We start from the raw sequence: 26130 nt of genomic DNA on the forward strand, positions 1-26130 counted from the left end.
ACCCATACCCGGATGATTGTCTAATTCAGGCAGAAAGCCAGGACATGCTATTAAAGCGTCTGGCATTTGTAAAGAAACTTCTAACCTCGCTGGGGTACACCATAAACGAAAATAAATCTCATCTGGTACCCTGCCAACAGATTGTATTCCTGGGAGCAAGCTTGAACACAACTTCCCAGATTGCTTACCTCACGCCAGAGAAACAAGTTTATTTGACAGCCTACTTCAGACTACTGGCCACAAACACCCAGCTATTTGCAAGGAAAATTTTGCAAGCCCTGGGGTTCATGGCCTCTTGCATTATACTAATTCCATATGCAAGACTGCATACGAGGAAACTACAATGGTATCTAAAAAGCCTATGGTGTCAACATTCTTAGGACCTGGAATCAATGATTCCTATAATTCCTTGTATAAAGACAGAGTTCCTTTGGTGGGCAGAGGCATGCCACCTCAACAAGGGTCTCCCTTACAATCTACCCCCTGCTGCCAAACCCTGACTATAGATGCATCAGACTATGCATAGGGGACTCACTTGGCAGGGCAGTGCATTCAGGGCAAATGGAACCCAAGTCAGATGCACCTGCATATCAACCAAAAAGAAATGTTAGCTGTACAGAATTCCTTGACAGCCTTCAAGGACTACATCCTTCCAGGACAATTATTGGTTAAGACGGACAACACCACAGTTATGTGGTACATAAACAAGCAGGGGGGAACCCACTCGTATCCTCTCTGCAGACTAGCCATGGCTCTGTGGAACACTGTCCTGAACTACCAAGTGCACCTACAAGCACAATTGCTGCCAGGCAAGCTAAATTCACTGGCAGACGACCTAAGCAGAAATCTCATGGACCCACACAAATAGAAACTAGAACCAAAAATATTTAACCTCTTGAGGAACAGATGGGGGACTCCAGAGATAGACCTGTTTACCTCCCCCCAGAACTACCAATTGCACAAATTCTGCACAAGGACTCCCCACAGTCAAGCTTGGAAAGTGGATGTCCTGTCCTTCACCTGGGAAAGCCTCTCTGTTTATGCCTTTCCCCTTCTGCCTCTCCTCTCGAAGGTTCTGCTAAAGATCAAACAGGACAGACCAAGACAATTCTTATTATACCAGACTGGCCTCGCCAGCACCGGTACCCCCTCTTGCGCAGCATGATGCTGATGGATCCATGGCACCTACCTCAGACATCTTCCCTGCCGTCCCAGCAGGTGGGCCAGATTCTGCACCCTCTGCTTCAAACCCTGAACCTTGCAGCCTGGCTAATTCCTTGAGCTCTCCAATAGCATCCCTCAGTAAGCAGGTGCTAGAGGTCATTCTGGAAGCAAGGAGACCTAGTACTAGAAAATCCTATGCTGAAAAGTGGAAAATAAGAAGTTATGTACCTACCATAATGTTCCATGTTAGTTGTCTTCTTCTCGCCTTCTTTCTTGCTGGATGGGTTCGGAGCCGATCCTCGGCTCCGACTCGGCCAATACTAAAGCTCGAGAGCTAATTCCACCGGCTCGAGGCTCCCCTATATCCCACAATGCTAGGCGGTAACTACTCAGATCTCGTTTGATAGCTATACCAAGCAACCCTAGTCTCCACAGAATGGAGTAGGGAAATCCACCTCAAAACAACCTGTGTGAAAGGTATCGCAGACCTAAGAAAGGAGAAAAAGAGGTGGAAGAACGTGTGGGAATGACGACTTCCAGAGGAAGAACACAAACTGAATTCCTGTCCGTCTGTCCAGGCTTGGGGGAAGGAGGGTGGGACGCAAGAAAGAAGGCGAGAAGACAACTAACATGGAACGTTATGGTAGGTACATAACTTCTTAATGTTAAGTTGTCCATCTCGCCTTCATTCTTGCTGGATGGGACCGCGTCCCTAGCACCTTATCCCAGGTGGCCTATCGGAACAGACTCTTGAGAACAGTGGAACCAAAACTGGCACGGCTTCTGGAAACCATGTCCAATTTGTAATGTGAAATGAATGTATGAGGAGAAGCCCAGGTGGCTGCTGCACAAATGGAATCTATTGGCAGCCTATCCTGAAAAGCTACGGATGTAGCTAATGCCCTAGTTGAATGAGCTCTAGGTCTTGAGGGTAGTTTTTGTCTTATCTCATAGATGAAGGTAATTGTAGAGGTGAGCCATCTAGAGAGGGATACTTTAGTAACAGGAAGGCCCAATTTTCCTTACGCATATGACAGAAACAATTGATTAAATTTCCTGAATTGTTTAGTCCTATCTAAGTAATATCTAAGTTGGCGATGAACATCCAAAAAATGTAGCTTTTGTTCCGACCTGTTTGAATAGTTAGGAAAAGATGGGAGATCAATAATTTGGTTTAGGTTTACTTGAGAGGAAACTTTGGGCAAAAAGGATGGATTAGTACGGAGGGATACCCTATCTTTGTGAAACACTAAGCAAGGAGGACGACTGCACAGAGCATGGAGTTCAGATACCCTTCTCGCTGAAGTTATAGCTACTAGAAAAAGTGTCTTCCAAGAAAGCAACTTCAGAGAACATGAAGCTGCCGGTTCGAAGGGGGGAAGGATTAAGGATGCCAGAACCAAGTTCAAATCCCATTGAGGCGGGGGATCTTTGATTGGAGGTTTGAGAAGAAATACGCCCCTTAAAAAGGCTTTACAGAGTTTGTGAGCCATGATGCTAGACTCCGAGACACCAACATGAAAATTAGATATGGCAGCCAATTGAACTCTAATGGTAGATGCAGATGATCCTAAATGAAAGAGTTCTGCTAGAAAATCTAGAATAGACTGGATAGGTGCTGTAAAGGGATCTATGTTTTTTGACGTTGCCCAAAAGGAGAAGCGTTTCCATTTGCTACTATAAATCTTCCAGGTAGAAGATTTATGAGAGGCTGTCAAGATATCTCGGACTGAGCGAGATATTGAGGGAAGCCTGGCTAAGGTTGGAATCAGAGAAACCACGCTGTGAGGTTTAGAGAAAGTAGAGATTGGTGCAGCTGACCCGATTGGTGGGTTATCAGATCTGGCACTGGGTCCAGATGCCAAGGCTGCTCCAAAAGGTAACGAAGAAACGGAAACCATATCTGTCGAGGCCAGTAAGGGGCAATGAGGATCATTGTCACTCTCAAGGCGATGGCTTTCTGAATTAGTTGAAATATCAGTGGAAAGGGGGGAAAGGCATACAGAAGTCCCCGGGGCCAATCGTGAACTAGAGCGTCTCTGGTGGGATGGCCTGGTAACGGGAAGAGAGTGAAGAAGTTGTGACTCTTGCTGTTTTGGGGAGTAGCAAAAAGATCGCAGCAAGGCTGGCCCCATCTTAGGAATACTTCTTCTAGAACTGATTTCTTTAGAGACTACTCGTGGGGCATGAGAATTGCCCTGCTCAATTTGTCTGCAATAACGTTGGATTTCCCGGGAATGTGCGTTGCTATCAGAAAACGCTGAGAAGAGATCGCCCATTGCCAAAGTCTGAGTGCCTCTCGACATAAAGGGTATGATCTGGTTCCGCCTTGTTTGTTGATGTACCACACTACGGACATGTTGTCCGTTTGAATTGCAATAGTCCCAGTGGGAAGAGAGTCGTGAAGGGCTTGCAACGCTAAAAGCACTGCTCTCATCTCTAAGACATTTATGTGCAAGTGGCACTCGAAAGGTTGCCACGTGCCTTGGACTGTCCTGCCCTGATAATGCCCCCCCACCCGATCAGGGAGGCATCTGTTGTCAACGTGGCGACTGGGGGGGGGGGAGTGAAGGGTCTTCCTCAGAGAAGTTGAGGTGATGTGATCCACCAAGACAGTTGATTCTTGCATGATTGAGTTATCAAAATGGTATGGGACATCGGGAGCTGTTGAAAGGACCATTGAGTAAACAGCATCCATTGGAGGATCCTCATGTGAAACCGAGCCAAGGGGAGAAGGGGAATAGCTGCTGCCATGAGTCCTAACACCTTCAAAACTAATCTGGCTTTGATTTTGTTGCATTGTAAGAGAAGGGAAACTTGTTTTTGAATATCTGACACTCTCTACTCTGTGAGTCTGGCTGAAAGATTGAGTGTGTTTAAGGTGGCGCCTATAAAGGTAATAGATTGACAAGGCGACAAGGCAGATTTTTCGAAGTTTATCAAAATGCCTAGAGCTTGGCAAGATTGGATGTTGAAGTCCCTGGATAGAAGAAGCTGATGTCTGGTGGTGGCGGTAAGGAGCCAGTCGTCTAAATATGGAAACACCTGGAATCCTTGACGTCTCAAGTGAGCCGCGACCACTGCCATGCATTTGGTAAACACACGGGGGGCTGTAGTGAGACCAGAGGGCAGGGCCCTGAACTGGTAGTGACTGGCTCCCAGCCTGAAGCGGAGATATCTCCTGGAGCGTCTGTTCATCTTGATGTGGTAGTACGCGTCCTGAAGATCTATCGAGCACATTCAATTGTCCTGACCCAAGAAGGGTAGAATGGACTGAAGCGTGACCATCCGGAATTTTGTTTTTCTGATACACTTGTTTAAGTAGCTGAGATCCAGTATGGGTCTCCAGTCCCCTGTTTTTTTTGGTACCAAAAAGAATTTGGAGTAGATTCCGGATCCTTGCTGGTCTGCTGGGACTGATTGGATAGCTCTTTTTGATAGCAGCTTTGAAATTTCTAATGCTGCTTGTTCCCTTAGACCGGGTGGAACGTCTGGAAGGGATCTTTTGGGTTGGGATGGGATGTGAATAAAGGGAATTATGTAACCCTCGGATATGATCGACTGTACCCTTTTGTCTTGAGTAAGGGAAAGCCAGGCTTTTGGGTACAGGGATAATCTTCCCCCGACTGCCTCGAAGGTGGACAGCCGGGCAGCCCTCAGGGATGCTGAAAGGGTTTATCAGAGAACATTTCTCTGCTACCCTGGTTTTGGACCTCCTCTGCCTCTAGTGCGTCTATTATTATTCCCCTCTGCCTCTAGAGGGAATCGACTGTGCATCAGATGAGACTCCCTGGGATTGTTTGCGGAACCACATCTTTCCTCCCCTCTGACCTTTGGGATAGGGTCTAGAAGGGGTAGAAAAATGGACTCCTACGGCAGAGAGAGTCTTACCTTCTACCTCGCACCTGGTCAATGTATCCTTCACCTGTGGACCAAACGAGGATGATCCATCAAAGGGAGAATTGGTGAAGGACGCCTTGAAAGAGTCCGCAAAGTTGCATAGCCGCATCTTGGCGTGATGTCGTAAGGCAACACCTGTGCCTGCGGCTCTACTCGCCCCATCTGCAGCATATGAGACCAGCCGCATGGAGGAGTTAACGATGGAATTCAGGGTTGCCAACTGGGAGTTCATTGTGTCTTTGAACCCCTCAGCTGTAGGATCCTTTATCAGTTCACCCATATCCTTGAGTAAATCTCTCTGGAGACGAGTGAAGTTGCATAAGTAATTCAGTGAACGCATTGAAAAGGTCGCTGATGAAAACATCCGCTTGCCGTACCTGTCCATGGTCCTAGATTCCTTATTAGGAGGATGGACAGGAACCGAAGGATCGGTTAAGTCCTTCTTAGTGGCCGCAGCCACCACCATGGCATCAACAAGGACACCTTTGGATAAAAAATCTTTATCTCTAGGGGCAGTAATAAATTTAGATGGTCTCCTCGGGGTGGGTTCCACTGAATTAGGAGCCGTCCAAGCCTTCCTTGCCACCACTTCCATAAGGGGGTCAAAGGGAGGGGACACCCAGGAGGTAGAAGGGCGAGAGCCAAACGCCTCAAGATACACTGACTCATCCTCCGAAGGGTTAAGGGCTGGCCAGTTCCCCCTCTGTTTGAGGATCTCAAGGATGTCAGTAAAGGAGACATCCTCAGAGGGGGATCGAGGGGAACCTTCAGATTCCTCTAAGTCAGTGTCAGAGGTGATAGACTCAGGGGAGTCAATGTGCTTCCTCTTGCACTGCCTCTTCCTAGGGTGATCTCCTACCGGGTCAGAAGAGGCCTCGGAAGAGGAGCAAATTCCCAATGGGAAACTTGAGGAGTTGGCTCTCTGCGGTCTAAGGCAAGGGGGTGAGTAGAAATCACCGCAGGCACTGTAGATGGGGGGGCTGAAGGAGCCGACTGTGGGGCAGAACCTGGTTCTAGCACGCTCCGCATGACCTCGAAGGCACCCCTGTCAGGCAAGGCCAGAGGCCCCCGCTCCGAAGAGACAAGGACCTCCCCGGCACCGACAGGGATGGCTCCGAAGCCGATGTCGGAGCCGAACTCACCAGCGCCGAAGCCCCGAGAGGGAGAGCGGGGTCAGACAAGGGTCCGATGCCACTCACCCCCTTGGAGCAGACGAGGGAAGCTTGGCGCTGAGATCCCTCCAAGGAGGAGATCGGAGCAGACGACGGAGCCGAAAGGGAAGGTATTGGATCTGACGCACCGACAGTCATGGCTCCGACAAGCCCTGGCTCCGAACTCAAAGGAGTCAGAGGAGGAATGTATTAGGGAACAGATATAGCCACTGACTGCTGAGTCGGGCTATGCAGCATTTTGGCCAGTGCCTCGGACTTGAGAAGTCTACTCACTACCCTTTGCAAATCGTGGTCAGATAACCTGGAAGACCGTGGGGAATGAGTTTTATGGCTCCGTTCAGAAAGAAGAGGGGATCCTGGCGCTGAATGCACGGAGCCGATAGAGGGGGATCTAGATATCTTCCTAGACTGTGGTTCTGATAAGAGTATTGGAGCCAATGGAGTTTTATCAGCCTCGGATCCAGCCGGAGCTGAGGTAACAGTATGAGGCTTGGAAACAGCCGATGTCGAAGCCGACTTAACCTTTCCAGCAGTCGACTCAGAAATCGGAGCCGACTGTTTGGAAGTTTTAGAAGGCTTCCCCGACACAGACTGAGTCGGGGGGCCTTCAGGCTTTAACAAGCCCCGCAAGATTAATTTACTCTTGCGTTCCAGCAGGACTCTAGGGCTAAAACCATGACAAACAGCACAAGAGTCCTGCAGGTGCAAAGGTCCCAGGCAATACACACAAGAAGTGTGACCGTCTGTCAGAGACATTTTCTGACAGCACGAGTCACACTTCTTGAAGCCTGAGACCTTAGCGTCTTTTGACATAGTAAAAGGAGTGCCTGACAACACACAAACACACTACAGACACATCCTCTACCTAAGAAAATTATCAAATTATTAAGGCTAACACAAAGCCACAAACACACATACAAGCCCTTAACAAAAAAACTACTAATTTAGTCACACTAAAGGACTGGGGGAAGGGAAGGGGCTGAAGGCCTACAAGTTAAGGGAAGAAAAGGAAGGGAATATAGACCCAAAAAACAGGGGTCGATTTATCTAAATATTAATTAAACTAAAAAGGTTATGGTATGAAACAATAGGGGGTTAAGAAATACCTATTATGGTAAAAACTCTGACTAACCTGCCTGAGCCAGTAGAAAAGCACCTCGTCAGCTATAGCGGCAAACAAGATCTGAGTAGTTACCGCCTAGCATTGTGGGATATAGGGGAGCCTCGAGCCGGTGGAATTAGCTCTCGAGCTTTAGTATTGGCCGAGTCGGCGCCGAGGATCGGCTCCGAACCCATCCAGCAAGAATGAAGGCGAGATGGACAACTTAACATTATACTGTTCCTGGAGCCAGACCCAGGGTATGGGCACTACGGTGCCCAGTTTACCTCATATTCTTCAGTACTTAACAGAAATGCTCCACAAGGGCCTATCCTTCTCGTCAATCAAAATTCATGCCTCTGCAATTTCAGCACATTATAATACTGAACCACCCCTCTTCTCTCATCCCCTGTTAAAGCAATTCCTCAGAGAGACTAAAAATTTAAGACCCCCCCCCCCAGGTGAGCCCCTACTCCAGCCTGGGACCTTAACTTTATATTGGATAAGCTCACTCTCCCTGTATTTGAACCAGCTGCATCTGCAGAGTTGAAATTCCTTTCTTGGAAACCATGCAGACAGGGTGTCCCTCAGGACCAATCCTTCCTTTATGCTCAAGGTGGTGTCTAGTGTTGCCCTAAATCAGTCCATTCATTTGCCTACCTTTTTTCCTAATCCACAAAACAAAGGAGAACAAATTCTGCACTCTTTGGATGTGCACAGACAACTTAGATTTTATTTGGACAGGACTAAGCCTCTCAGAAAATCTGAACAGCTGCTAGTTGGCTTTTCTGCAGGGGCAGAGGGGAAGGCCATTTCAAAGCAAACCATTTCTAAATGGATAGCCCATTGCATTAATTTCTGCTATAAACACCGTGGAAAACCTACTCCACAGGGGATAAGATCACATTCTACCAGGGTTGCATCTACCTCTACAGCCTTTCTCAGAGGGGTCCCTACCAGGGACATACTAGAAGCTTCTACCTGGAGCTCTGTTCATACCTTCACCAAGCATTACCACATGCCTATTTTTTCTAAACCCAGAGCTGGTTTTGCCACTGCAGTATTGCAGGGCTTAATAGCTGGTCCTAATGCTCTCTAACTTCCTCCTCCCTTCCTTAGCTTTGGGAATCTACCCAAATGTAATGACTGCAACAGTGAAACACGAAGAACATAGTACAGTTGTGTACACTTACCATAAATCTAGATGTTTGAGTGTATTCACTGTTGTAGTCCTGGTTACGCTCCCTCCAGCCCCACACTTCTCTTGGCTCTACCTTTCTTTCTTGTTTGGTGTATTTGAGTTTTCTGGTGTATTTGCTTTTTGTTGGAGGTGTAACATAACATATAATTGCTTCCCATTATGGAGGCATCTGACATCTGGGGCAAGAAAAACTGATGTAATTGCGTCAGTTGCATGTTTTATACCCCTGACAACCTGACGTCATGGAAGGAAGGACAGCATCCAAAGCAGGAGTCCAAGACTCTGGTATTCAGGCCGGCTGAGGGCTACCTGCAGGCAGATAACCCAGATGTAATGACTGCAACAGTAAATAGACTCGAACATCTACATTTATGGTAAGTGTACACAACTGTACTTTGTGTCTACTGTTTAGGCGTGGATCATATTAAAGCTGACTGTGACATTTGTGCTAGTTTTAGTAATCGTACACTAGCAGAACCTAAAAATAAACTTATTTTAAAAGGTTTAATCAAGACACCTTTTTCGGAGGCTGTATCTGGGTTGGAGGTTTCACCCCCTCCAAAGACCAAAAAACAAAAGGAAAAACGGAGTCACTTGGTTCCTGCATCTCCGTCAGTTACGAAACCAAGTCTGCTCCTTGCTTCCTCGGCGCAGACCTCTTAGGCACCAGGCTCTGTATCATCTCCCTCTGTGCCTTCCATGATATTCACCCCTGATGTTCTTCGTGTTTCACTGTTGCAGTCATAACTGTAGGGTACTCCTGCCAGCAGGCAGCCCGAGGTCGGCCAGAATATCAAAGTCTGGGTCCGGCGTTGGCTGTTTCAGCTAGAACCCTGACGTCAGAGCGCATGGGTATAAAGCTGACAGCCGACGCCATCTTCTCCAGTCTTTCTTGCCGTGCGGTGCAAAAGCAGTTCGCTGCTTGTTGGTTGGCGTTTTCAAGACAACTTGGTGTGATTGTCGTCGGTCCAAAGTTTTCTACTTCTCTTCTCAAAGCTAAGTACCCCGTTGGGGAAACTTTTTTTTCTTGCTCCTCCAATGTCAGAAAAAGTTAATAATTGTGTATCGTGTGGAAAACAAATACCTCATAAAGATTTCCACTCTTACTGTCTACCTTGCTTAGGCCATGACCACGACGTTTCTTGTTGTCGGTTTTGTGCCAGGTTTAATTCTCGCACTATCAAGCGTAGGTATGATTGGGCCTTGAATTACTTCGGTAGACGATTTAATTATAGAATGTCGTCGGAATCTTTACCGACTACCGGATTACAGAAGAAGCACAAAGACAAGGACAGGCCTCCGAGGTCCAAACAGGATACTTTGCAGCCGGAGCCAGCTTCGGGTTCGGCGGTCGTCAGTGAGGCGCTTTTGCAGCCCCTGTCGTCAGCCACTTCAGAACCGATGGCCGACACGGACTCACATGGTGAGGCAACTAGGCCTAGTAATTTGTCTGCTGCAGGACCTTCGGACGTCGCTCCTTCAGATGGGTCTGGAACCGCTGTGCAGGTACCGGCTTCTGAGGGGGTCTTCAGGCCTTCACACATTACTATTTCCACAAAGACAAAAGCTAAGTCAAAGACTCCTGTTAAACCCAGACTTTCTGCTCAAGCTTCTTCGGATTCATCTCCTAAGACTCGGAAGCAATTACTTCGGATGGCTGAGGATTTATTAACTATGATTTAGGGGCTCTCACCCTCCTCCTGAGAAAAGGCCTAGACAGGATATCTCTTATGATTCCTCTGATCAGGCTTCTGTATCTTCTGTTTCTTCCTCTGATCAGGATTACTCTTTTCCTCCATATGAGGATTCGGATGCAGAGGATTCTGTTCCCTCTGCCTCTCCCCCTGAAGATTTCTCTTTTGGGGAAACCTTGCATGAGATGAGGGAGCATTTTCATTGGGAAGGTCAGGATTATTCTGCTTCCAAAAAGAGACTCGGGGAATTTCTTCTTCTCCCTCAGCACAGGCCTTTAGCTATTCCTCCTGTACTTGACATTGTGGATGATGCCTTCTCTGAAGCTAACTTGAATCCTGATTCCATGCCGCCTGCTCCTTCTAAGCCTGATAGATTTTACAGGGTCTCTGATTCCCATCAATTCTTATTCAAGAACCCTTCTGCTGATCCTGAAACCATTTCGCAGGGTTCCAAGGCTGCTAAGGCCGCCTCCTCTAAGAATCCTATCCCCTCTGAAAAGGATTCTCGTGCCTTGGACAGGTGGGGCTAGAAGGTTTATACTTCAGCTACCCTTTCTATTAGAGCTTTAAATTGCCAGTTTCACATGTTTAAGTATCAACAGTTTCTTTTATCTGTTTTAAAACAAAGGATTTCTACCTTTCCTGCATGTGCTGAGGACAAGGAATTACAGGATGTGTTGCATGCTACTGAACAAGTTAGCAAATATAGTTTACATTGTGGTTTTGATGCCTTAGAGGCTTCTTGCAGGGCGGCTGCCTCTGGTACTGTTATCAGGAGACATGCTTGGCTTCGTGAGCAGAATTTACCTGAACAAGTTAAGGCAAAATTGCTAGATGCCCCTGTTCAGCATGATGTCTTATTTGGGTCTAAGGCTGAGGAGTTTATTAAAAAGATGGAAGAAAAAGCCAAGTCTATGCAGACTGTAAATGATTTCTTGCAAGTACAGCCTCCTAGATTTTCCAGAAATTGGCCCTCCAAAAATTGGTCTTTTCCTTCCTCTGACAGGCCTCAAAGGGGAAGATATAGATGCTCCAGAGGTCGGGTGCAGGCTCAGGCCTCTTACAGATCTAGACAGTGGACTGCTTCTTCACCTAGAAGGGGAGAAGACCGATCTCAAACCCAAAGAAAGCAGACTCAATGACTCCCTCTGTTGGGCTTCAGGTCCTCCTTCCCTGGATGCCCCACTCGGAGGAAAACTTTCTCTTTTTTACCAAAATTGGACCCACATTACCCAGGACAAATGGGTGTTAGACGTGATTTTGAAAGGTTACAGATTCCACTTTCACATTCTGCCAAGGCCTTCCGGCTGGCCAGATCTGCCAAAACATCAATGGACAGAGGCCTTAAATCAAGTGGACGCTTTATTAGCCTTAAGAGCCATAGAACCTGTTCCACCTCTAGAGGTGGGGAAAGGTTTTTACTCAAGACTTTTTCTGGTCCCAAGAAAACAAAACTCATGGAGACCTATTCTGGACCTCTCAATATTAAACACCTTTTTGGAAATTCCAAAATTCAAGATGCTTACACTTCAACAACTTCTTCCAATGCTCTCACAAGATGCTTGGATGGTAACATTGGACTTAAAAGAGGCTTACTTACACGTCCCCATAAGGCAACAATACAGAAAGTACCTTAGATTCAAGGCAGGCTCGAGACACTTCCAATTCTCTGTACTGCCATTTGGCTTATCTACTGCGCCCAGAGTTTTTACCAAATGCCTGGCTCCAGTAGTAGCTTACTGCAGACTTCAGGGGATTCAGATTTACCCCTATCTGGACGACTGCCTAATTCAGGCAGACAGCAAAGACCTTCTACTTCAACACCTGCATTTTGTTCAACGTCTTCTCCTACTACTGGGATTCTCAGTGAACACAAAAAAGTCACATTTGTTTCTTTCTCAACGAATGACCTTCTTGGGAGCTCTTTTGGACACAAGTTTACAGAAGGCCTTCCTCACTCCAGAAAAACAGTTGCAGCTGGCTTCAATCTTCAAGACCTTGGCAGCATTGACTCAGCTCACTGCAAGGAAATTCCTGCAGGCTCTGGGCTACATGGCCTCTTGCATCTGTTGATTCCAAATGCAAGGCTTCACATGAGGAAACTTCAATGGTACCTAAAAGAGTGTATGGTCTCAACATTGCCACAGTCTGGATACAATGATTCCACTGATTCCCTGCCTCCAGAAAGAATTCCTTTGGTGGTCCAGGGCGTGTGTTTTGAATGAAGGCAAGCCCTTTCGTCTTCCTCAACCTACTCAGATCATAACCACGGACGCCTCGGATTATGCATGGGGAGCTCATTTTCTAGACAAATGCCAACAGGGTTCTTGGACAAACAAACACCTTCTATGGCACATCAACTTGAAAGAAATGTTAGCAGTCCAAAATGGTCTTCTAGCCTTCCAGACTCTTTTGAAGCCGGGACCTCTGCTAATTCGAACAGACAATACCACAGTCATGTGGTACATAAACAAGCAAGGGGTCTCTCACTCTTACCCCCTTTGCAGACTTGCCATAACCTTATGGGATACAGCCCTAAATTTGAATCTGGATCTTCAGGCACAGTTCATTCCAGGAAAACAAAATCTCTTAGCAGACAGCCTAAGCAGAAACATTTTGGATCCTCACGAATGGATGTTGGACCCCAACTTATTCAGCAAGATAACTGCAGTTTGGGGCTGTCCTCTGATAGATCTGTTTGCATCCCATCTCAACCATCAGTTGCCTCTCTTTTGCACCAGGTCCTTCCACAAGACAGCTTGGAAAGTGGATGCCCTGTCCTTCAGCTGGAGGAATCTTTCGGGATATGCCTTCCCTCCTCTTCCTCTTCTGCCTCTGGTATTGCTAAAGATAAAGCTAGACAAACCCAGACTGATCATTTTGATAGCTCCAAATTGGCCTCGTCAGTTTTGGTACCCTACTCTACTGCACCTTTCCTTGGTTCCTCCTTGGAGTCTCCCTCTGACCCATTCTCTACTGTCCCAGCATCAGGGTCAGGTATTTCACTCTCAAATCAAGACTCTCTGTCTGGCAGCTTGGCTCATCAAAGGCAATTGATTCCTTCTTCTCTTCCTAAACAAGTTTTGGATGTTCTTTTGGAAGCTAGGCGTCCTAGTGCAAGGAAATCTTATGCTTCTAAATGGAAAATATTTTGTATTTGGATGCAGGATCATGGCTCTGATCCTTTAATACCTGATATCTCATCTATTTTACTTTATCTCTCAGACCTTTTGATTAAAGGTCTTTCATTTTCTTCCATTAAAATTCATGCTTCTGCTATTTTAGCACATTTCAATTGTGATCCTCCCATTTTTTCCCACCAGTTGGTCAGACAATTTCTGAGAGGAGCTAAGAATTTAAAACCTCCTAGAACTCCTCCTGTCCCTCCTTGTGATCTCAACTATGTCTTGGAAAAGCTTACTTTGCCTCCTTTTGAGCCTGCTGCCTCTGCGGACATTAAGTTCTTATCCTGGAAGACAGCTGTCTTGTTGGCCTTGACTTCTGCCAGAAGGGTGTCTGAGTTGCAAGCCCTCATGGCCGTAGAACCATACCTCATTTTCCATCAGGACAGAGGTTCCTTGAGGACCAATCCTACTTTTATGCCTAAGGTTGTTTCTAGAGTGGCTCTAAATCAGACTATTCACCTTCCTACCTTTTTTCCAAAACCCCAAAATAGGGGGGAAAGGATTTTGCATTCACTGGACGTACACAGGCAACTACGTTTTTACCTGGACAAAACTAAAAGTTTCAGAAAATCAGATCAATTGCTTATTTCTTTTGCTTCCAGTTCTCTTGGTAAAGCCATTTCTAAGCAAACTATTTCCAAATGGATTGCTCATGGAATAAGATATTGTTACTCTCTTTATGGAAAACAGATTCCAGGTACTGTCAGGACTCATTCTACTAGAGCAGCTGCCACTTCAGCAGCCTTTCTCAGAGGAGTTCCTACCAAGGACATTCTGGAGGCTGCCACTTGGAGCTCTGTGCATACTTTATCCAAGCACTATAACCTCCCTTTGTACTCTAAGTCTAGGGCAGGCTTTGCCTCTGCTGTCTTGCAGGGTCTTCTAGCTGCTCCTTCTACTTCATAACCTCCTCCTGTATTCTCAGCTTTGGGATTCTACCCTACAGTTATGACTGCAACAGTGAAACACGAAGAACATAGTACAGTTGTGTATACCTACCATAAATGTAGATGTTCGAGTGTCTTCACTGTTGCAGTCGGTGTTTCCCTCCCTCCAGTCCCCTCTTGTTTCTATTTGCTTACTGTGTTTCCTTTTCCACTACCTTTCTGGTGTATTTGTGTTTCCCTTGGGACACCTTTTGGTTTTATGGGGGCTTCTGACATCAGGGGCAAGAAAGGCTGGAGAAGATGGCGTCGGCTGTCAGCTTTATACCCATGTGCTCTGACGTCAGGGTTCTAGCTGAAACAGCCGACGCCGGACCCAGACTTTGATATTCTGGTCGACCTCGGGCTGCCTGCCGGCAGGAGTACCCTACAGTTATGACTGCAACAGTGAAGACACTCTAACATCTACATTTATGGTAGGTATACACAACTGTACTTTTCGGTTCCAACCTTGGCAGCACTGACTTTGGTGCCATCCGTGGATCCGACATTGGCTGTGACTGTACCTGCATCGGCACCATCCCCGGCCATGGTGCCGACAGTTTCATCTGCTCCAAAACTCGAATACCTGCCAAGGACAAGATACTCTCCAACTTACGACCCTTTTTTGGGGCAGAGGTTTAGTCCCTTTCTAGAAAGACCTAATTCTCCTTAAGCAGCCTCCTTTAGATCCACTAGGAGTTTTTCTGAATTAGATCTAGGGAGGTTTGTGGACCAGGTTCTGGCAGCTAGGGGATTGCCCATTCCAGCTAGACCTTCCGTCCCTCTTGGCTCGGGATCTTTTACTACATCTTCCCCTGTTTACCTTCCTCCAGCCTCTACCCAGATCCCGGAGATCTCGGTACTGATGTCCACTCCAGTGCATACTGTCTCTGCTTCGACAGCAGTGTTTCCACTGTCGGCACCGACCACCTTGCTCCGGTGGAGCCGATGCTCTCTTGGAGCAGTGCTTCGACCATCCCTACCTTGGTACCTAGCCCGGCACCTATTTTCTTGCTGGTGCCGTCTTTGTCCATGGCTCTGGCAGTTTCCAGTCCTCTCAGAGCTCCTCACCTTGAGGTGGGCTCCTTAGGCCGGGGTGTGACCCTGGTTCCAGGCTCCCATCCCTCCTCGGGCGGGCCTGCTGTCCAGGTGATGGAGATGGTCCTTCACTCCGAAGGCTCGCAGTCAGCACCAATGACATCAGTATCAGAACCCCCCCCCCCAGCATGCACCTCTCCCAACACTCAATTTTGGGACCCTAGGCATGGGAGTCACAAGAACCCTGCTTTGAAGGGAACCCCTTCTCCGGAGTCCTCCCCAGAAGATCCCACTGGGGAGCCACCCCAGAAGAAATGGTGCAAGAGAAAGCACCTTGATTCCCCAGGGGAATCTATCACCAAAGACACTGATTGTGATGAGGGGGAGGCGTCCCCATGGTCTCCCCCAGATGACGTCTCATTCGGAGACGTTTTCGAAATCCTCAAGCAGCAGGGAGACTGGAAGCCCTCTAACCCTTCTGAGGAATCTGTGTTCTTGCAGGCCTTCTGTGTCCAGCCATCTACTTCCTGGGTGAGCCCACTGGCAGATGACCTTATTAAACTCATTGTGCAGTGTGCCTGGAAGGCCCCAGACAACATAGAACCTGTCCCCCGGAGGCCAGAAAAAGTTTATCTATACCTGAAGACCAGCCCCACTGGTCCAAGCAGTTGACAGTTGATTCTATGGTTGTGGCGGCGGCCACCAAGAGGGAACTGGCAGAAGATAGTTCCACTGTCCATCCTCCAAACAGGGAGTCCCCGGACCATGGACAGACTAGGGAAACAGACCTATGCTTCAGCGACCTTCACCATTCGGTTGCTGAACAATCTGGCACACTTTACACGCCTCCCAAAGAGACCTAAATTCCGAAATGTCTTCCTCTTTGGTGGGGGTACTGCCTGATGAGGTGCATGATACTGTCACCTCGCAGCTAGCTACCGTTGAATCCATCTTGAGTTCCTCGATGCGTTTGATATCTCACACCACTGAGCTCAAGCTGCCACATCAGGCATTGTGATGAAACGTAATGCTTGGATGCGGTTGTGTGACCACAGACCCCTTTAAATCTTCCTTCATCAATGCACCTGCCGACGAATCTGCACTTTTTGGACCCAAAGTACGAGAGACACTTGCATGTAGTGAGAAAGACAGAAAGACCTTGTCTGCTGTGGACATATGCTTTTTCAACCCCCAAAGATCCTACTCCAGGAACCAGAAGGGAGGAAAAATGTAGTTCAAGAAATCCCAAGGATCTTTTCTTGACAGTCGTGGTGAACAATCCCCCTGTGGCAGAGGGGGCAACTCATATGGAAGACACCCCTTTTGAGGTAGAGGGGGTCTGCGTAACCAGGGCGCTAGAGATTCTTTCTCAGGCAGACCTTACCAGCGCTCCTGAGCAGCGGCCCGATTGCTTTCCTCTGGAAGCAGTCGGGGGTCATTTTTTTTCTTCACCTACCAGCCTGGCATCTTATTACTACCTATGTTTGGGTGCAGAGAATAATATCCAGTGGCTACCAAATACCATTTGGTTTAATTCCCAGACCCGTCAAACGAATCCCCGATGTACCACCCAATCAGGGGGAATTAGCAGCCTTAGAAATAGAAAAGCTGCTAAGAAAGAGTCCTCCAACCAGTCCCACCAGACCAGACAGGATCCGGGTTTTACTCAAGGTTGTTTTTAGTGCCAAAAAAGACAGTGGACTGGAGACCAATCCTGGATCTCAGCCTATTGAGCAAATTTATCAAACATCAAAAATTCTGGATGGTCACGGTACAGTCCATTCTTCTCTTCCTAGGGAGGGACAACTGGATGTGCTCTATAGACCTCCAGGACATGTACTACCACATAAAGATGGACCACTGCTCCCAGAGGTTTCTCTGCTTCCGGCTGGGAGCCAATCACTACCAGTTCAGGGCACTGCTATTCAGTCTCTCGACAGCCCCCCTGAGTGTTCAAATGTATGGCAGTTGGTAGCTCATCTTCGACTACAAGGATTCCAGGTGTTTCCCTATCTAAACGATCATCTTCTTACCTTGTCTCCTTACCACTCCGACCAGGAATCTGCTAGTCCGCAGCCTCTCTTAAACTCAAGGTCTCGCTCTTCACTTGGGTATTACAGTCAGCAAGGACAAATCTCACATGTCCCCAACGAAGACACTGGAATTTATTGGAGCGGTCTTCGACACAACATCCTCTCAAGCTTCTCTTCCCCCTCACAGGCTTTCGAAAGTAAGACACCAAATCCAAGACCTTCTTCCTCAGACCTATGTACCAGTACATCTTGTACTGCAACTCTTAGTCTCCATGGCAGCTGCCATTGCATTAATACCACTGGCGAGACTGCACATGAGAATCCTGCAGTGGCTCCTTTCCGAACATTGGTCATTGCTAACTCACCCACTCGACCACATGATACGTCTTACAAACTTTTGCAAGGAAGAAATGCTATGGTGGATGAAGCCACAGACTAATCTTTGGTGTCGACCGTTCTGTCTTCCACAGCCACATTGACGACGGATGCTTCCCTGTTAGGGTGGGGGGGGGGCATTTCCAGGGAATGACTGTCCAAGGCACCTGGTCCCCCATGGAGGCCAATTTGCACATAAATGTCCTGGAACTGAGGGCAGTTTTCTTAACGTTGCAAGTGTTCCATGCATCCCTACCCTCTGGGACCATTGCAATTCAGTCAGACAACATGTCAGTCATCTGGTATATCAACAAGCAAGGCGGAACCAGGTCTTACCTCCTGTGTCGGGAAGCCATGAGGATTTGGCACTGGGCGATAGCTTCCAACCGCTTTCTTATATCAATGCACATTCCCAGGTGTTCCAAGTTTATTGCAGACAGCCTGAGCAGGAACATCCTGATGCCTCACAAGTGGTACCTCAACCCTGTAACATCGGATTTTCCAATGCTGGGGCAAGCCTTGCTGCGATCTGTTTGCTTCCCCACTAACTACAAATGCAGAAGCTACTTTGCCCTGATCCCCCCTCAGGGGGAACCACCGTGGGACGCTCTAATGCACAATTGGCCCCCAGGTCTTCTGTATGCCTTTCCCCTGTTTCCTCTCATTCCAAAATCTCTCTAGAAAGCTCAGCGATTGAGAAGCAAAGTGATCCTCATTGCTCCTACAGGCCCCTTCAAGTCTGTTTCCTGTTTCTGTGGCCTCATCTGATTCACAACCCGTGGATCCTGGATCATTCCCAAGACCTGTTATCTCATCCTCAGGGACCGATTCATCCAAACCTACACAGTCTCAAGCTCACAGCTTGGTTCCTCCACTTCCAGTGATTGCCAGGCTGCCTGACATCCCATCTCCTGTTCGTGAAATTCTTCTGGCTTTGCATAAACCTTCCACCAAGAAAGTTTATTCTAGTAAATGGACTAGGTTCTCTATTTGGGCCAAAGATCAGAACTTAGACCCTTTCTCTATGCCTATTCAAAAGATCGTACAATACCCGACTGCTCTTTTTCATGCAGGAGCCTCAGCATCGATGATCACTGTACATTTAGCAGCTATCGCCAATTTTCATAATAGACTTGATGATTCTTCAGTTATGTCACACCGCAATATGCAAGACTTTTGATAGGTGTATTACATGTTAAACCTCTGGTCAAGCCTCCCTTAGAACCCTCGGACTTGACTTTGGTACTTCAGTCTGTCACAGGTCCTCCTTTCGAGCCCTTTGATTCAAGTGATTTAAAATTTTTGTCATGGAAAACCTTCTAGTAGCACTTACCTCGGCGAGAAGAGTATCTGAGCTGCAGGCCTTGAGTGTCAAGAGACCTTACTTGATCTTCCACATGAATAGGGTGTCCCTTCTTACTGACCCATCTTTCTTGCCCAAGGTCATTTCTGCTGTTTTTTTTCCATTAACCAATATGTTGACCTGCTAGTTTTCTTCCCTCAGCATTCTAATAGAGGGGAGTACCTTTTGCACACCCTTGATGTGCATTGGCAGCTTCGTTGTTATTTGGACAGGACTAAATCTTTAAGGAAAACAGCTCAATTGTTTGTGGCCTTTGCAGGACCCAGATTGGGTAAACATGTTTCCAAAGTGACTTTATCCTCCTGGCTTAGAAATGTCATTACCTTTACCTACCAACAGAATAAGCTACCTTACCTTCCAGAATAAAGGCTCATTCTACCAGATCTATTGCTACTTCTGTAGCATTTCATTCCAGAGCTTCTATGGATGATATCGGCGGAGCAGCCACTTGGGCAAGACCTCATGCCTTTATCTCTCATTAAAAATTGGATTTGGCCTCCAGGGGATGAGCATCTTTTGGTTCTATGGTGCTCTGGAATATCCTTCCTTAGGGCCACCCAGGACTCAAGTAGCTGAGGACTCTGTCCTAATAGTAATTAATGAACGATTTACAACATCAGATAAAGAGGTTGTGTCTTACCATAATGTTCCATCTGTGTTGTAGATCTTTGTTCATTCATTACTTCCCACCCTCCTTCACCCTGCCTGGACTCCTGGTGGACTTTAGGAACTCCTGGTTGGGGGGTATTTGCTCAGACGGAGCCTTCTACTATTTTTTCTATTACTACGGCTATTATATAGGGGTGGGCAAACTCGATCTAGAGTAACTAGGAGAGGGGCATTATGGGTAGGTCTTAGCTGAGAGTTTTTGACTGGCGTAAGCTTGGAAACGGCCGTATCAGTTCTGAGGATGGAACAGAGGTCCTAATAGTAATGAATGAATAAAGATCTATGACACAGATGGAATGTTATGGTAAGACATAACTTCTTTTTTTTACTCTGGATATCTTTATGTAATTAGGCTGTGATTTCCTTAGCAGATAAATGCTTATTGTTTTCTTTTGTTTTCTCTGCAGAGATGAAAGTTTCTGGCTATCTTAATCTGGCAGCAGATTTTACGCACAACTTTACTGATGGACTGGCAATAGGTGCTTCCTTCCTTGTAAACACTAATGTTGGAATCATCACCACAGTTACCATTCTGCTGCATGAGGTGCCACATGAAATTGGAGACTTTGCCATCTTGGTACAGTCTGGCTGCACCAAACGAAAGGTAATTACTCCGGTCAGGTTTACTGAGTCCGCTAACTCCTTAAAGAAGGCTTTTTTCCTTCTTCAGCTGAACATTTAATTTCCGAAACAAAATGGTACAGTTAAGTATGTTGCTAATATGAGTGCATTCTTTTTTTAAAACTACTTTTAGTTTGTATCATTTTTAGGCAGTTGCATGTATTTAAAGAGTAGAATTATGTATTAATGCCATCAAATATACTTTATTCAGTTTACAATAAGCCAGTATAGTTGCAGTAACTGTTTTGCAGCTTTCTTACCATTACTAGATGAGTAATCAGTGGCCTCATTGGCTGGTCTAACAATTACTGCAATAGCAGTTGGCCCAGATTTAACTATGGATTGTGTTCATAAACTTTTCTTCAGTTAGGTTTAAATGTGGAAGACTTAATAGTTTGTGTGTACATGTCTGCATTATTAGACAGGCAGTCTACAGTGCCTAGCTGTTACATTGAAAAGTTCATGTGTCCCTTTTCAAGCACTTAATGTTCAATATCCAAAATGAGCAGGGTGTAAATTCATGTCTGCACATCCAGTCAAGAATAATCTTAAAGGTAGTCAAAGTAGTACTTTGCTTGACGTGTAATGATAACGTATTCCCAATCTGTAGAAAAAGTTGAGTTAAAAACCTGTTTGTCCAGTGAGTCTTGGTTAGTGTAGATTTATGTCCCTAGTGTGTGTATTTGTAGAGCCACTGGTTTTGCAAAGAAACAGGTCATCAAATTGGTTAGGTTATACATGGCTCGAAAAGTGAGACACAGGTTACCTTGGAGCAACTTGTAGGCTACTGAGTTTAAGGAGAGTTTGATATTTTTGTCAGGATAGTTAAAGGATTTAAGGTCTTTCACTTTCTATAGAAGGAATCTTTGGAGCATTTCTAACTGAGCATTATGCTTCGATTTATACATTCCAAGGGAGATTCTCTATTCCGTGATGGGTCTGATGAGGGAAGAGTACAATGTCAGTAGGACTTCTTTGGATCTTGAAGATATTTCCTTAAAAATTAACGGATACATATAGAAGGATTCCCTGACTGAAGTGCAAACGTGTTGTTCGAATGAGAGAGAATTGTCCACTGTCTTTTTGAACAGGAATGATAACTGGCCAAATACAACTTTGCTGCACTTTTTGCATTTAACTTGAGACTGTTTTCAATACACCAGGTATGTACATATTCCATTCCTAGCTGGAGCTGCTATGGATAACAGTGCCTTGCTTGCAATCAGTAATAATCTTTGTCAGACACAGTTCTGAGATATTGGACTGAATGTATAGAAAATAAATAATCAGAAGCGGGATCAGCAGTGATCCTTGTAGTACCTCACTGGTTACAATTTTGTGTTCAGATTGAGTACAGCAACTTTCACAACCAGGAATCTGTCAGATATTTCCAGTCCAGTGGTTAACATAGGGTTTTACTTGCATTTGGACTAAAACACAACACGGGAATAGTGTCAAAAGCTTTGGTAAGATCAAGGTATACAGTGTGCACTGAATGTCTGCTGTTCATAGCCTCCATAACCTTTTTAAAGAAGCTTACTAGTTTCAGGAGACACGACCTGTCCTTCCCAAAACCAAATTGATTTGGTTTTAGATAAATTAAGTTGCCTTTGTCTGTATAAATGAGTTCTGCTATGATATTTTCCATGGCATATAAGGCTACTGAAGCTGATGAGCCTATAATTGCCTGGATCTGTAGAGAGGGCCACCATTATGTAGGGAAGTCATAGTGAATGTTTTCCAGGCATCAGGCACAAACCTTTTTGATAGGCTGAGGTTGAACAGCTTAAGTGGATGTTTGAATAGTGCATACCTGACACTTAAGTGAATGCAACCTAGTATGTTGTCTGATCCAGTGGAAGTATTATTTTTTAATTTTTGACAGGGCTTTTAAGAAATGCTGCAAGGTGATTTCAGGGGAAATTGGTGAAGCTAAATTTTTAGGAATACTGAGGGAACAACAGTTTGGGTAGTGTAAGGTTAACACTACATTTTTTTTTGCTAATGTATTGTCTATATCTTTGAGATTGAAATATGTGATCATTATAGATGAACTCAGTGCATTGTTAGACATTATTCTTTTATTTTCCGCCGTAACGGAAGAAAGAACTGTAGTTGCCTTTGGTATCTGTAGCAAAATTAAGCTTGTATTCATCTTTATATTTTCCAATAGTACAGTAAACTCTTAGTTAACTGGCACCCATGGGGATTGGTAGATGCCAGATAAACAGAAGTTCTGTACTCACCATAACGTTCCATGTGAGTTGTTCATCTCGCCTTCATTCTAATAGATGGTCTCAGAGCTGATCCTCTGCTCTGAGTCAGCCTTCTACAAAGCTCGAGGTCTTCAGACAGCTTGAGGCCAAGTCCCTATCCCATGATGCACCTAGAGTTACTTCAGATCTTTTTTGCTGCGTATAATAATACCATGTGTCATTCTTTCACTCTTTAGGAGTAACCCATAGAAAGATTGAGCAACCAGGAAAAATCTAGTATCCCGGCCCTCGAAAAACCCTGGAGGGGGAAGGAGGGTGGGAAGTAAGAATGAAGGCGAGATGAACTCGCATAGAACTTTATGGTGAGTACATAACTTCTTTATGTAAAGTTGTTCCATCTCGCCGTTCATTCTTACAGATGGGTAGCATCCCAAGCACCATCTTTCTGAGGTGGCTCATGGGAGTATGATTTTTAGAACAGTAGACCCAAAGGAGGCCCGTCCCTGGAGGCCTTGTCAACTTTGTAATGAGTGATAAAGGTATGAGGTTTTGACCAAGGGGCTGCTGCATAAATGTTGTGTATAGGAAGCCTAGCAGAAAAGGCAGAAGATGTGGACACTGCTCTGGTAGAATGAGCCTTAATCTTGTGTTATAAAGGTAGATTAGCAGCTGAATAAGTAAATGCGATACAATCCGATAACCATTTAGACAGTGTTGTTTTTGCCACTGGCATCCTTTTTCTGGAATCTGAAAAGGAAGCAAAAAGCTGTTCTGATTTTCTAAAGTCTTTTGTTCTATCGAGGTAAAATCTGAGCTGTCTATGAACTTCAAACTTGTGCAGTATATACTCTAAGTTGTTGGTGTGTTTGGGAAAGAACACTGGCAAATCTATGATCTGGTTAAGGTTAGTTTCAGTACAAACTTTGGGTAAAAATGAAGGGTTTGTTCGCAGGGACACTTGGCATAGAAAATCCAATAAGGAGGCTTCATGGACAAGACCTGAAGCTCTGACACTCTACGGGCAGAAGTGATGGCTACTATAAAGATAATCTTCCATGACAAATATTTCAAATCACATGATGAAGCTGGTTCGAAAGGTGGGAGAATAATGCGTGAAAGCATAAAATTTAGATTCCATGGAGTATAAGGGATTTCACAGGTGGTCTGAGATGAAAGGTCCCTTTGAGAAAGGCTTTGGATAGTTTGTGTGACATTTATGTTTAATCCTTCAAAGCAAGGTGAAAATTAGAGATAGCAACAAGTTGAACCCGAACTGTTGTTGCTGCTGCTCCTTTATTGAAAAGCATAGTCAAGAACTCTAATATGGAGGCAGTATGGTTTTGGTAGGAATCAATGAATGTTATTTTGAAAAGCCCATATAGAAAATCTTCTCCATTTGCTAAGATGTAGCTTCCAAGTAGAGGACTTATGAGAAGATATCAATATCTGCTGCATCTCATTTGAGAGGTTATGGAACATGGCTATGTTGGGAATTGGAACAGCCAGGCTGTCAATTTCAGGGATTGAAGAGAGGAATGAAGAGCTCCGACAAATGCGTCAAAAGATCTGGAACTGGGTCCAGAATCCAAGGGTCTTCCAGCTGATGAAGTCAAAGGAAGGGGAACCAAATCTGATGAGGCCAATGAAGGGCTATTCGAATGATGGTCCTTCCCAGGATTTTACTTTCTGCAATACTTTGGGTATCAAGGGAATTGGTGGGAATGCATAGAACAGAGGAGACCCAGAGGCCAATCATGTACGACTGCATCCCTTGGGGCTTCTCCTGGAGGGGGATTCAGGGCAAGGTAGCTTCTGCATTTTGTGTTCATGTGTTTGGCAAAAAGGTCGCAGCAAGGCTAGCCCCACCTGTGGAAAATTCTCTCTGCTATCTCTTTCTTGAGGGACCACTCGTGAGACAACACAATTGCCCTGCTCAATTTGTCTGCTATCATGTTGGATTTTCCCAGGATGTGCATTGCTAATAGAAAGCGCTGGGTGGCTGTAGCCCACTGCCATACTCTTGGGGCCTTGCGACAAAGGGGATAGGACTTGGTTCCTCCTTGTTCAAGTACCAGACCATTGACATATCCATCTGAATCGCAATTGTTCCCAGAGGAAGTGTGTCCTGGAAGTACTGCAGCACTAAAAGTACCACTCTTATCTCCAGGACATTGATATGCAGATGTGTCTCCTGTTCGGTCCATGTGCCTTGGGCTATTCTTCCTTGAAAATGCCCTCCCCACCCTTTCAGGGAAGCATCCGTGGTCACTATGGCCGCTGGTGGGTGTAGTACAAAAGGACGACTTATCGTTACATGAAGAGAGGTCAACCACCACTGAAGATCCTTTTTTGCATGTGTTTGTGATCGTTATGAGATGAGACATTGGGAGCTCTTGGTAAGACCACTGAGTGAATAACAGCCATTGCAGAATCCGCATTTGCATGCGACCCAATGGTATCGCTAATATTGCAGCTGCCGTCATGCCTAACAATTTTAGCACTTCTGATTCTGGAGTCTTGTCTTTGGATATGATAATGTGAACCTGCTGACTAATAAAACTCTTTTTGTTGGAAGTCTCAAAGTGGTGGTGGTGGTGGTGAATTCTGCTCTGATAAAAATGATATGTTGCAATGGCAACAAAGCAGATTTTTTTGAATTTATCGTAATGCCCAGATGACTGCAGAGAGAGAGTGGTGTCCCTGGCTTGTATTAGCTGATGCCTGGTGGTGGTGGTGAGGAGCCAATCGTCTCAGTATGGAAACACCTGGAATCCTAAATGCCTCAGGTGAGCCGTGACCACTGCCATACATTTGGTGAACACTCTGGGGGCTGTAGTGAGACCAAAGGGCAGGGCTCGAAACTGGTAATGATTGGCTCCCAGCCAGATGCGCAGATGATCCCTGGATGGCCATTTTTATGGTAGTACGCATCCCGTAGATCTATCAAGCACATCCAATTGTCTTTCCCTAAAAAGGGGAAGTATCGACTGAAGCATGACCATCCGGAACGTCTCTTTCTTGACAGATCTGTTTAGTTTGCTGAGGTCCAAAATAGGTCTCCAGTCCCCTGTCTTTTTTGGAACTAAAAAGAATCTTGAGTAAGTTCCGGATCCTGTATAGTCTGCTGGGACTGGTTGGATGACTCTTTTTCTTAGCAATGTTTGGACCTCAACTGTTGCTTGTTCCCTGTAACTGGGTGGAACATCCGGGATTTTTGTTGTCAGTGGAGGGGGAATGACAAAAGGAATGAAGTATCCTCTGGAAACTATACTTTGTTACCTAGTTGTCATTTGTTATTTTGAGCCAGACGTCTGGATACAAAGATAAGCGACCCCCCCCCCCCGACTACCTCCAGAGCAGGACAGTCTGGCCTCCTTTCAGGAAAGCTGGTAGGGTTTCCCAAAGAACTGATCTCTGTCGGTCTGATTTTGCAGACCCCCCCCCTTCTGCCACGAGGGCGGCGTCTTCCATTAT

At 45.9% G+C, this 26130-nt stretch overlaps 1 protein-coding gene across 1 annotated transcript in view; it reads left to right on the forward strand.

Annotated features, from left to right (window-relative positions):
• SLC39A7 (solute carrier family 39 member 7) overlaps nt 1–26130 on the forward strand; it is a 409960-nt gene that overhangs the window by 363777 nt on the left and 20053 nt on the right. The window contains exon 7 of the mRNA XM_044083574.1: nt 20227–20423. Within this exon, the coding sequence (XP_043939509.1) occupies nt 20227–20423 (197 nt within the window). The remainder of the gene's footprint in view (nt 1–20226; nt 20424–26130) is intronic.

The sequence above is a fragment of the Protopterus annectens genome, chromosome 9.part0 (genome assembly GCF_019279795.1).
Source record: "Protopterus annectens isolate FY-2018-M chromosome 9.part0, PAN1.0, whole genome shotgun sequence".
In the NCBI taxonomy this organism is placed as follows: domain Eukaryota; kingdom Metazoa; phylum Chordata; order Ceratodontiformes; family Protopteridae; genus Protopterus; species Protopterus annectens.